At 44.5% G+C, this 12953-nt stretch overlaps 1 protein-coding gene across 5 annotated transcripts in view; it reads left to right on the forward strand.

The window, feature by feature from the left end:
• HSPB11 (heat shock protein family B (small) member 11) overlaps positions 1-860 on the forward strand; it is a 35675-nt gene extending 34815 nt beyond the window's left edge. For all 5 annotated transcript variants that reach the window (XM_040231096.1, XM_040231101.1, XM_040231098.1 and 2 more), the window contains exon 7: positions 664-860. In XM_040231096.1, the coding sequence (XP_040087030.1) occupies positions 664-777 (114 nt within the window). In that variant the 3' untranslated portion in view covers positions 778-860. The remainder of the gene's footprint in view (positions 1-663) is intronic.
• The last annotated feature ends 12093 nt before the right edge of the window (positions 861-12953 follow it).

The following is a 12953-nucleotide window of genomic DNA, read 5'->3' on the forward strand; positions in this document are numbered from 1 at the left end:
AATTTCAAGAAATGGAAATACTGGGTCCATGGGTATAGACATATTTATAGTAGTAGTAGTAGTTTAGTCTCTAAGTTGAGTCCAACTCTTACGACCCCATGAACTGTAGCCTGCCAGGCTCCTCTGTCCATGGCATTCTCCAGTCAAGAATGCTGGAGCGGATTGCCATTTCCTTCTCCAGGGGATCTTCCCAACCCAGGAATTGAACCCAGGTCTCCTGCACTGCAAGGAGATCCTTTACCAACTGAGCCATGAGGGAAGCCCATAGACACATTTATAGCTTCTTACATATATTGCCAAATTGCTTTTCAGAGAAAATATATAAATGTAAAAGTATAATAATGTTTTAGGGTAGTGTATTCTGAGGCATCATCCAACAAATGAAATCTTTTATCATGAAAAATACTTAAAAAATTTATCAGAATTGTACAGTGCAGTTTTTAGCTCCACCTGCATTCTTCCTCAAACCAACGCTGATGTTTGGCTGTTACATATCAGAACAGCCATATTGTTATATGTGGCTGGCTTCTCCTCTGAACAGTATATCTTATAAATCATTATATACTTATAATCATTCTTGTATCAAACCCTTTCATCTGCTAACTGCTTGTTGAGCAGTTAACTAGAGTTGCTACATCATCTGTATTTGTTTTTTCCCTACAGGCATGTGATGGCCACGTCACTTACTTGAGATTCATTATTAGATCAGCCTTTGATCACTTTGCATCTGTGCATAGCGTTTCTGCAGAGGGAATGGCAGTCTCAAATCTTTCTTAGTAATTATAATATACCCATGCACTGTTTTTTAACAGTATATTTATTTAAACATGAAGTTGTCATTATTAAAGGAATTTGTATCAGTCTGTTTCAGTTTTATTTTTCCCTTCAGCATTTTGTAGGAATTTGGTTCATCATACAGCCGTGATGACCAAATGTAGGTCATAAGAAAGCTTTTGTAAAAAAAAAAAAAGCTTTCGTTTCAGTATACAGCTTAACCAAGTATATAACTATACATGAAAATAACTGTACATAACATGGTACGCTTCAGATATCAGTGCATTAATTTTTAAATTTATTGATTGATGCAAAGGGCTGCTGCTGCTAAGTCGCTTCACTCGTGTCTGACTCTGTGCGACCCCATAGATGGAAGCCCACTGGGCTCCCCCATCCCTGGGATTCTCCAGGCAAGAATACTGGAGTGGGTTGCCATTTCCTTCTCCAATGCATGAAAGTGAAAAGTGAAAGTGAAGTCACTGAGTCGTGTCCAACTCTCAGCAACCCCATGGACTGCAGCCCACCAAATGAAAAATATGGACACTAAACAACATACAAGTTCAAAAAAGAGAAAATATTTATGGGAATATTTCCTTGAGGTCATGGAATTTGAGTTGGGCCCTGTAGGACAAATCATTTTATTTTTTTCTTTTAATTTTATTTTCTCTTGATTTGAAGACTTCAGAGTAGAGTTAGGAAACATAATCTTATTTCCCCGAGGCAACCATTATTGATATTATTTGATTTGTTTTTTTTACATTGTGAGGAGGTAAGAAACAAGATAGGACATTTCTGAATATATCTTTTTATACAACTTGAAATTAAAAATGTAAATAATATAGCCAAAAGTTAAAATGACAAAGCAATTCTAAAATGTTGAAAATAAACAGAAAGGCACGAACCTACATGTATTGCAATTGATTGACTCACAGAAAAAAAATGGCATTGGAATATAGTATTTTATCTGTGCAGTCTATATTAGTTTCCTATGGCTTCTGTAATAAAGTACCACAAACTTGGTGGTTTAAAACAATAAAAATTTATTCTCTCACTGTTCTGGAGACTTGAAGTCAGAAATAAGGGTATTGGCAGGGTTCGTTTCTATTGGAGTTTTTGAGGGAGATTATACTCTTAATTTCTGGTGTTGCTGGCAGTCCTTGGCATTCCTTGGCTTGTGGCACCATAGCTCCAGCTTCTGCCTCTATCATCATATGGCATTCTTTCTGTGTTTCTTTGTATCATCTTCCCGCAATGCGTACATTTTTGTGTGTCTTCTCTTCTTAGAAGGACAACATCATATTGAACTAAAGACCCTTACTCCAGTATTATCTTAACTAATTACATCTGCTGTGATTGTTTCCAAGTCAGATTGCATTCACAGGTACCAGGGGGGTATAGACCTTTCAAAGCTCTTTTCTCTGTCCCACAATGACCAGCAGTGGTGTTTTTCTACACAGTAACTACTTCATTCTGGGTCTGGGAGTGAGACTGCTGATAACAGGTAGTAGAGCTCTCAGTCAATCCGAGGTAGACATATAGAAGGAGAGATAAAGCTTCATTTAGTTTGGGAGTAGGGTGGGGGTTGTTGCATCACACCACTTGCAGAATTTTAGTTCCCTGACCAGGGACCAAACCTGGGCACCCTTCAGTGGAAGGCCAGAGTCCTAACCTACTGGACTGTAGGGAGTTCACAAATCAGTGATATTTTGGAGTTGCTTTTTACCCCAGCATAACCTGGCCTATCCTGACTAACATACAGACAAATGTAGAATATAGCTCATCCTAGAGGACAAGTGACCTGGTTTCTTCAACAAGTCAGTGATGCAAAAAATGTTAATTAAGGAAGGGGGTCCACTCTAGATTCAAAGAGATATAAGAGGCCCCCAAAATACATGCCTTGTGTAAATCTTATTTGGACACTAATTTCACTTTTCACTTTCATGCATTGGAGAAGGAAATGGCAGCCCACTCGAGTACTCTTGCCTGGAGAATCCCAGAGAGAGGAGCCTAGTGGGCTGCCGTCTATGGGGTCGCACAGAGTCGGACACGACTGAAGCGACTTAGCAGCAGTAGCAGCAGCAGCACGCGCAAACTAATTGAAAAAAAAAAAAGACATTTTAAAGATAATTTGGAAAATATGCTTATGGATTGGGTAGTATTCATTTGCTTTTGCATGGATTAGGTGTGATCCTGGCTTTAAGATTATGTAAGAGAAGGCCCATATTTTTCAGATATATTTAGTAGATTCAGATACAAGTATGTAGGTTTATTACATGGTATCTGGGCTTTGCTTTAAAATAATTGAGCATTTTTTTATAGGAGAAAAGTTTAGATGAAGCAAATAGAGCAGTAAATTGGTGGATCTGGGTTATGGATATACAGGGCTTCGTTGTACTAGTCTCTCTAATGTATGCTTGGAATTCTTCATAATAGACAAAAATAAATAATGCCACGGAGGATATCTTTGTGCAAAAATCTTTGTCTACCCCTCAGATGATTTTTTTTTTTAGAAGAGATTCCCAGAAGGGAACTAGTCAAAGTTAAGAATAGTTCTAAGGGGCTTCCCTGGTGGCTCAGTGGTAAAGTATCCACCTGCAATGCAGGAGACCTGGGTTCGATCCCTGGGTCGGGAAGATCCCCTGGAGAAGGGAGTGGTAACTCACTCCAGTATTCTTGCCTGGAGAATCTCCTGGACAGAAGAGCCTGCGGGCTACCGTCCATAATGTTGCAAAGAGTCGGACATGAACTGAACAACTAAGAATGCATGCATGCACTGGTGGTTCAGCGGTGAAGAAACCACCTTGCAATGCAAGGGATGCCAGTTCAATCCCTGGTCCAGGAAGATCCCACATGCTGAAGAGCAACTAAGCCCACTCCCCACAACTGCTGAAGCCCCTTTCGCCTAGAGCCTGTGCTCCGTAACAAGAGAAGCCACTGCAACGAGAAGACCACCCACTGCAGCGAGAGTAGCCCCTGCCTGTCACAACTAGAGGAAGCTCATGCGTAGCAACAAAAATCCACTACAGCAAAAAAATAAATGAATACATCTTCTTCTTAAAGAAGAGTTTTAAGGTTTTTGATATTTTCTGATAATTTGCTTACCAAGATTTGCTGCATAAATTTACTCTTGGAAAGGTTACTTTTAGATAAATGGAGGGAGGTAGAAAAAGTACTTCAGTCGTGTTGTTGGTGCCATCAGAGACATGAAGGTGTATTTAGGGAGTGATGAATATATATATCTGACTGGGGCAAAGAAGCCTGAAATGGTACATTACAGCCAGATCACAGAGAGCCCTTAATGCTTTCAGATATTGTCCCGATAGTCCTGGAACCATTTAAGGTTTTTGAAAAGGGAGGTGACCTAGAGCAATTGTGTTCATGTTCAATAAAATGAAACACTGAGGATCTTCTTTTTCCCAAACTTCCTAAACTGGAATGTCAATAAGTCTTCATTTAAAGAACAGTGTTAAAGCTTACAGATCACTGGAAGGGATTTCTAGAAGTTATTTGAATGATCTCTTTGGCAAAGGCCTACTAAATGATCTTTCAGTCTTTTTTCTCTGTTTCTCTCCTGTGAATGCAGAGAATGAATTCTCAGTGTAGTGCTTGTAATACACTTCATGGTATTTGAAAACTGCCTCCTTTAACCTTTATTTTCCTAGGCTTCAAAAACTCATTTTCACTGAGAAAACCACTCTCTTAAGTCTCAAGCAGTAGATAGACCAATATGTGGCTTTATCTTTTTTGTTTTTCACTGCTGAACCCCATTGTAGGAAAGGGGCAATTGGCCAAGATGGCAGTGTTCAGGCTCTCTCACCCCATGTCCTCTTGCTCTCTCCCCACCTTTTGTAAATAATGACTTTACATGGTTATGTAACAGCTGAGATCATTTATATCACTGTACACATGCATATAAGCGCCACCTGTAAAGCTGTTGAGTTGCATTGCAGTGCGTTAGCCACAAGAGAATAAAGCATGTCTGCCTTGCTGCAAATGAAGCATGTCTGCAGTTCCTATAGCTCCTCGCATCTTCTTCCAGGTTCTTCTTATCTGCTCCCTAGCTTGTGCCTTGCCTAGCCTGGGTTCAGTGATCAGTGAGACAATTGGCAGAGTTGGCAGGGTTCCCAGCATGTAGGGCAACCTGAGGCTCCAGTGGAAGGAAGCCAGTGGCCACCACATAGCACGTGGTACCCGGGGGCCGGGGTCCTCTCGGCATGGGCCCCGGTGGAAGACTGGTGGTGGACAGGTCACTGGATAGCACTGAAAAGGCATTATAAGCGGTGAATTCCCATTTGCCGGACAAGGCAGCACGGACTGCTGCTGGCACCATAGTGTGGGTATTCCTGACTGCCCTGAAGGTGAATATGAATAGTGGCCTACATGATGCCAGGCAGGTCCATGATGTGCAGAGACACTTGGAAGAGCTAGAGCAATGTATATGGACATAAAGCAAGAAGTGCGTGGCCCTGAAGAACCCCGTGTTTCTGACAGAGGTAATAAGGGACAGTAATGATGAAGTTATGAGACTAAGAAACGTTATGAGACTGTGGGTTCCTGCTTTTTAGCAAGGCCTGTCGTGCAGCAGAAGGATGGGGCCAACAAGGCACGGAAGCCCCGGGAGGCCTCGGACATCAAGGAGGCCAAAGAGAAGAGGAGCGGCACTGATTCTGCAGCCAGGACAAAGTCCAGGAAGACGAGCTAGGAGCAAGGACCAACCCCGGTGGAGAAAATGAAGAAAGGAAAGAGGGAAAAATGCAACCACAGTGGAGAGTTTAGAGCTGGATCAGGGCCTGCTGAACCCACCCCTGCAGAGCCCCGAGTAGTCCAAAAAGTCTACAGACAGCCAGAAACGACACTCAGGACAGCAAGTGAAGTGCAGAAAATACAAGGACCTGGACTTCAGGGTGGTGGATGATGATGGGGAAACTGTCCCAGTGCTTGGAGTCAGCCGGACATCTGCCCTCTCAGCTCCTACACTGGCCTGGCAGTGGAGGAGCCTCCAGATGACAAGTGTTTTACAGGTGGCGTGCGAGACGCCATTTTGAACACTGTCTCATCCACCTCTTTTGGTCCCCTAACTGCTACCTCAATGGTGGCAAGCTTGGGAGAAGTAGAGGGACGGTGGCACAAAAAGGGAATTAGAAGTGTGAAGACCCTGCTTGGGGGGCTGGCTGGTAAAGGCCCCATCTGGGTTACGTGGATGAAAATGTGGGCTGATTTGTTGGCAGTGGGAGTTGACAGAAATAAAATTGATAAACAGCCCAACACTCTGCTCCTAGAGCTATGGGAGGCAACTGAGACCAGAACAGCAGTTTGCCAAGTTTGGAAAGCACCCACAGCAAGAGATACAAGCAGTTCAGTTAGAAGATTATATGCCACCCAAGGATGTTCCTTCAGAACTGTAAAGGCTGTGACCTTACTTTTGGAAACTGGATGGCTCCCTGTATGGAGGCATACAGTAAAGTCTGTGCCCTATGATGTGCTACTAATCTCTGATTCTCTTGCAGATTTAGAACCGTATGCACCAGAGCTTATAACGCATTTGGAATCATGTGGGTGGGCTGTGAACACTGCAAAAATCTCTTTGAAGGAGTAGGCCCAACACCTGTGGGAGGTTTTGCGGGTCTTTCATGAGAAACCTCTCAGGGATGGAGTTGCCCCTGTGGAGGCTGTCCTGCTTCTTGTCACTGTACCTAAACAGCTGCAAGTAACAACAGACATTTTGTTAAAGCCTGGATACAGAACCAAAGGTAATATCCTGCTGCCAGCTCCAATCAGGATTTCATAAGGACAGATGGTGGACTTGACTCAGCCATGGAAGATAAAGGCACTTCACATGCATTGGATGGCTTTTCTAGCCCCATGGGGGCAAGGATTGCAACATGCGTTCCAGGTTGTACCCTGGGTGACGAGTGCCTGGCCCCTTTGTGTGGAAGTCACCTGTCCAGTACCTGGCGTTGGGTTTTTCTATGTATTGGGGAATGTAACTGTTGTAGCATCTACTGCTGTTGCAGAATGTGGGTGTGTAACTGTTTGTTGTAGCCTTTACTGCAGTTGTGGGATGTAGTTCCACTGGTCAGTGTTACTCACCATAGGAATATCTCCAAAGGTGATCTGCACGTAGATTGTAAGGCGAGAGACCCTGAAGGAGTGGAATGTAGGGAAGGGGCAATTGGCCAAGATGGTGCTGGTCAGGCTCTCTCACCCCATGTCCTCTCGCCCCATGTTTTGTAAATAATGACTTTACATAGTTATGTAACGGCTGAGCCCATTTATAACACTGTGCATGCATATCATGACCCATATAAGCACCACCTGAAAAGCTATTGAGTCACGCTGTGGTGTGTTAGCACAAGGGGATAAAGCATGTCTGCTTTGCTGCTGTGAAGAAAGAATGTGTACAGTTTAAGAAAGTGTCTTAATGGTAGTAAGGAAGGAATATCAACAACCTCCGATATGCAGATGATACCAGCCAATTCACTAGAAAAGACCCTGAGACTGGGAAAGATAGAAGGCAGGAGGAGAAGGGGATGACAGAGGACGAGATGGTTGGATGGAATCACCGACTCAATGGACATGACTTTGAGCAATCTCTGGGAGATGGTGAGGGACACGGAAGCCTGACTGCAGTCCATGGGGTTGCAAAGAGCTGGACATGACTGAACAACTGAACAGCAACAACAGCCACTGTACTGGCAGAAAGCAAAGAGGAGCTAAAGAGCCTCTTGATGAAGGTGAAAGAGGAGAGTGCAAAAGCTGGCTTAAAACTCAACTTCCAAAAAACTAAGATCATGGCATCAGGTCCCATCACTTCATGATCAATAGATGGTGAAAAAGTGGGAAAAGCAGCAGATTTTATTTTCTTGGGCTCCAAAATCACTGCAGACGGTGACTGCAGCCATGAAATTAAAAGACACTTGCTCCTTGGAAGGAAAGCTATGACGAAGCTAGACAGCATATTAAAGAGCAGAGACATCACTTTGCTGACAAAGATCCAAATAGTCAAAGCTATGATGTTTCCAGTAGTCAAAAATGGATGTGAGAGCTGGACCATAAAGAAGGTTGAGCACTGAAGAACTGATGCTTTGGAATCGTGGTGCTGGAGAAGACTTGAGAGTCTGTTGGATAGCAAGGAGATCAAACTAGTGAGTCCTAAAGGAAATCAATCCTGAACATTCATGAAGGACTGATGCTGAAGCCCCAAACTTTGGCCACCTGATGTGAAGACCCTGATGCTAGGAAGATTGAGGGCAGGAGGAGAAGGGGGCGATAAAGGATGAGATCACAGACTGCCTATGACAGGAGTTTGAGCAAACTCAGGGAGATAGTGAAGGACAAGGAAGCCCGGCGTACTGCATTCCATGGGGTCACAAAGAGTCTGACAAGACTTAGTGATTGAACAAGAAGTTCCTTATAGTTTCTATCTCCAAATACAGTTTCATTGGGACTTATCGCTTCAACATCTGAAGGGGGTTGCACAATTAAGTTCAGGTGGTGAGAAGGCAGCCAAAGCAGAGTGTGGCTGAAGGGGATTTCTAGGAGTCCCTTTGCAAAGGAAACAGTAGACTTAATGAGAGCATTCAAGACAACTAATGTAAATCAAAGTTCCAGGCTGCCCTAGCCTACTCCTCCTTCTGAGTCTATGTTTCAACCAACAACTAGCCCTATTAAAGAAGAGTAATCTGAAAAGTCCCAGAAGTGGATTGCTTTAGGTCTGGGTCTCTAGAAACAGAGCTTTAGAGAGGAATTCCCGTGAGAGTGATTTCCTAAGAGAGCACTCTCAGGCAGTGGGATAGATCATGGGAGAAAGTTAACCAAAGACGGTTTCGGTTGAAGTCTGGCCTCAGCCTGAGCCCACAAGGAGTTCTAGAGCGTGCATACCAGAGAGGTATGCTTCCCACCCTTGAGGCAAGGGACCAGGCCTTTGTGCTCTCAAATCCTTCAGTCGATGGCCATGGGCCACCCGCAGGGGAACACAACCTCTCAGGCATTGCTGGGTAAAGAAGCTTCTGTCACTTAGGGCAATTCTCAGGAGAAGCAACACCTGAGCCATTAGCTGCCAATATCACAGTAGCTGGCATATAGACATATATATTTGGAAAGAGAAATCTCAGCAGAACACCAATAACATTTATTACAGCAGTAGTTATCAAAGGGTGGTCCCTGGAACAGCAACCTCATCCTTTTCTGAAACTTGTTAGAAATGCAAGTTTCCTAGCCCAGCTCCAGATCTATGGAATCAGAAACTCTGATGGTGTGACCCTTGAATCCATATTTTGACAAGCCCTCCAGGTGTTTTTGACGCATGTCTAAGTCTGAGAACCATTATGCTATAGGGATCTATGACTAGAGACTGTGAGACAAACAGAGGGGAGAGGCCAGAAAAATAAGGCAGTGACAGGACATTCGTTGCAAGAGAACTTACACAAGGAATACATCGAGAATGGAGACCCATAGTTACCTCTCAAATAAAAAAAGAACGCAAAAGAGATAAGAAAAAAAGAAGTCAAAGAAGATGGAAAATGGTCTGGCAGAGCTAAGAAAAGACATGGAAGAGAAAAAGAAAATTGATTCAAAGGTGAAAGCCATATAAGAAGCAAAGGAACGACGATGTTATGTAATTGTAGCCGTCAGTGTTCAATTAGGAAAACTGCAATCAGTCTAGATACAGAGTGAAAATAGGGAAATAATGCACGGAATCTGTTACAAAGGTATTGAAATGGCTGGGAAAACAAACAGAAGATAGAAGTGTTGCCCAGAGTAGGAGCCTGTGGGCCACACTCACTGTTGACCAGTGGGAGCAGCATTACTGCCCCTAAGTAGAAGCCACTCTGCCACCATGGTTGGGGATCCCAAAGCAACTGCCATGCACAGTGTCCCGCAACTCCTACAGCAAGAAGTGGAGAAAATGACTTCTCCCTTCTGTTCACCGTTAATCTCCATCACGGCTTCCCATCTGCAGAACCTGACCAGAATGCAAAGTTCAGGCCTCCAGCTCCTGAAATCCAGAGGACAGTGGAGAGAGTCAGAACCAAGCCATATTTGGAACAATAATAAACCCAACTTAAGGAGAATTGGGATCAGAGGAAAGAGCTGGAGAAAAATCACAGCAAGGAATTGAAAAGAACAAAGATTTTTAAAGTTATGGAAAAGATAATAGTTATGGAAGAAAGAGAGGACCCAACATACCCATCATTGTAGTCCCTAAGATAATAGGACAAAATGTAACAGGAAAGATGTTCAAAGAAATAAAAGATGTCCCTGAAATTTAAAAAGAAGAAATCTTAAGATCAAAAGAAGTTTGTGTATTTACCTTAGTCTGTTCAAGCTACTGTAACGAAAATACCATAGCCTGCGGTGGCCCAGAGACAACAGAGACAGGCTTGCCCGCTGGCTCGGTGGGAAAGAATCCTCCTGCCACTGCAGGAGACGTGGATTCAACCCCTGGGTCGGGAAGACCCCCTGGAGTAGGCAATGGCAACCCACTCCAGTCCCCTTGCCTGCAGCCTGGCGGGCTGCAGTTCCTGGGGCTGCAAAGAGTGCGACACGACTGAGCAACTGAGCACACACACAGTGGACAGAAATTTATCGCCTACAGTTCTGGAGGCTGGAACTCTGAGATTAGGGTATCAGCAAGGTTGCGTAAGGAACCCTTTCCAGGGTTTCAGACTTCTTGTATCCTCAGATGGTGGAAGAGGGCAAACCAGCTCACAGGAGCCTCTTTTATTATAAGGGCACTAATCCCATTCATGAAGACTCCCCTCTCACAACCTAATCACCTCCCAGAGGCCCCACCTCCTGACCCTATCACACTGGGCTGTAAGGTTTGGCATACGGATTCTGAGGGGACACAAACGTTCAGACCACCGCAGTATTCCAAGGAAAGTTTGACATAGAGCAATCAACACTGGACTAGGTCTTGGTGAAGTTACTGAACTTCAAACAAGAAGAAAGAATCTGACAAGTTTCCAGGTAGAACGAAGACAATTAAGTGCCAAGGGAAATAAATTAGGCTGGTCTCATGGCTCCTCTCATGACTGCTAGACAACTGTAAAACAATGTCCACAAATCTCTGAGGTAAAAGAACTAAAACCTAAGAGTCTGAAGCCCAGCCAGTATCCTCCAGGTTTGAAGGACAGCAATGGGCCATTAGCGGAGAAGGCAATGGCACCCCACTCCAGTCCTCTTGCCTGGAAAATCCAATGGACGGAGGAGACTGGTAGGCTGCAGTCCATGGGGTCGCTAAGAGTCGGACATGACTGAGCAACTTCACTTTCACTTCTCACTTTCATGCACTGGAGAAGGAAATGGGAACCCACTCCAGTGTTCTTGCCTGGAGAATCCCAGGGACGGGGGAGCCTGCTGGGGTCGCACAGGGTCGGACACGACTGAAGCAACTTAGCAGCAGCAGCAGCAGCAGCAGTGGGTCATTCGAGGCATGTAGGACTTCAGGGAATACAGGATCCACACACCCTTCTTCAGAAAGCTGCATACTTGAGACTTTGAATGATGCAATCTATATGGCCGATTGGGTATCCTGGACCCCTTCCTCAATCAAACATGCTGGATAAAATATTTCAATACACCTTTGGAAACTAATGGCTGAGTTTACCAGAAATAAAGTTGTCTGTGGCCAGGAGCAATTGAGAGCCTGACTCTGGGCAGGTGAATAAACATTAAAGTCACTGGGCCTCTCCGAGGGCATCTGCCAATTTCTGAGTCAGAGCCTGGGTTTCCTGGGCCTCCTGCCAGGCCCATAAGGCCAGCCTTGCAGCAGCTAGAACGCAAACTAGAATGGGCGGTAGGCTCAGAGTCCTACATAAAGCCAGGTACCACAGAGGGCATCACCCTTAGAGCAGGGGTCCCCAGCCTCTGGGATCTAATGTCTGATGATCTAAGATGAAGCTGATGTAATAATAATAGAAACAAAGTACACAATAAATGTAATGTTCTTGAATCATCCTGAAACCATCCCCCCAACTCCCAGTCTGTGGAAAAATTGTCTTCCATGAAACTGGTCTCTAGTGTCAAAAAGGCTGGGGACCACTAGGGGGCTTAGAGAACAGGTGAACTAAAGGTAAATCTTCCCCTGAAAGCAGACAAATAGGTGGTTTTGAAAAATCTTCTTCAAATCAGTTGATATTCTGAATGCAACCTGTACTTGGAATGAAACAAGATATACTAACAAGCTTCTTTTACTTTACTTTTACTTTCCAATGCTAGTCAAGGAGAGTCAGTTCATTCTTGGTATTCAGACCCAGAGAGGTCAACTTCTAAGAGAAAAGACCTTTCTTCATCATAAATTAAAACTGAGCTCAAACATTTTGCAGTCTATATTCAAAAGCAGAGACATTACTTTGCTGACTAAGGTCCGTCTAGTCAAGGCTATGGTTTTTCCTGTGGTCGTGTATGGATGTGAGAGTTGGACTGTGAAGAAGGCTGAGCGCTGAAGAATTGATGCTTTGAACTGTGGTGTTGGAGAAGACTCTTGAGAGTCCCTTGGACTGCAAGGAGATCCAACCAGTCCATTCTGAAGGAGATCAACCCTGGGATTTCTTTGGAAGGAGTGATGCTAAAGCTGAAGCTCCAGTACTTTGGCCACCTCATGCGAAGAGTTGACTCATTGGAAAAGACTCTGATGCTGGGAGGGATTGGGGGCAGGAGGAGAAGGGGATGACCGAGGATGAGATGGCTGGATGGCATCACTGACTCGATGGACATGAGTCTGAGTGAACTCCTGATGGACAGGGAGGCCTGGCGTGCTGCGATTCATGGGGTCGCAAAGAGTCAGACACGACTGAGCGACTGAACTGGGCAGGTTTTTTCCCCACCTTTCCCCACATTGTTTTGTCCATTTTAATGCTATCCTCCCTTCTCATGTTCTTTGGGCTCACATCCCAGATTATAGACTTCCTGGGCATCTTTGAAGACCAAGCTCAAAGGTTGCCACTTCCACAAAGCTTTCCTAGAGGCACCCAGCTCAGACAGACTGCTTTTTCCTTCTGTGCTCTCTGAGCTTTAGCCTTTCCCTCAGCTCTAACCTGGGCATTCCTGGTAGCTGGTAAAGAACCTGCCTGCAATGCAGGAGATGCCGGTTCAATTCCTGGATCGGGAAGATCTGCTGGAGAAGGGATAGGCAACCTACTGTAGTATTCTTGGGTCCCTGGCAGCTCAGATGG

This window comes from Oryx dammah, unplaced genomic scaffold (genome assembly GCF_014754425.2).
Source record: "Oryx dammah isolate SB20612 unplaced genomic scaffold, SCBI_Odam_1.1 HiC_scaffold_28, whole genome shotgun sequence".
Taxonomy (NCBI): domain Eukaryota; kingdom Metazoa; phylum Chordata; class Mammalia; order Artiodactyla; family Bovidae; genus Oryx; species Oryx dammah.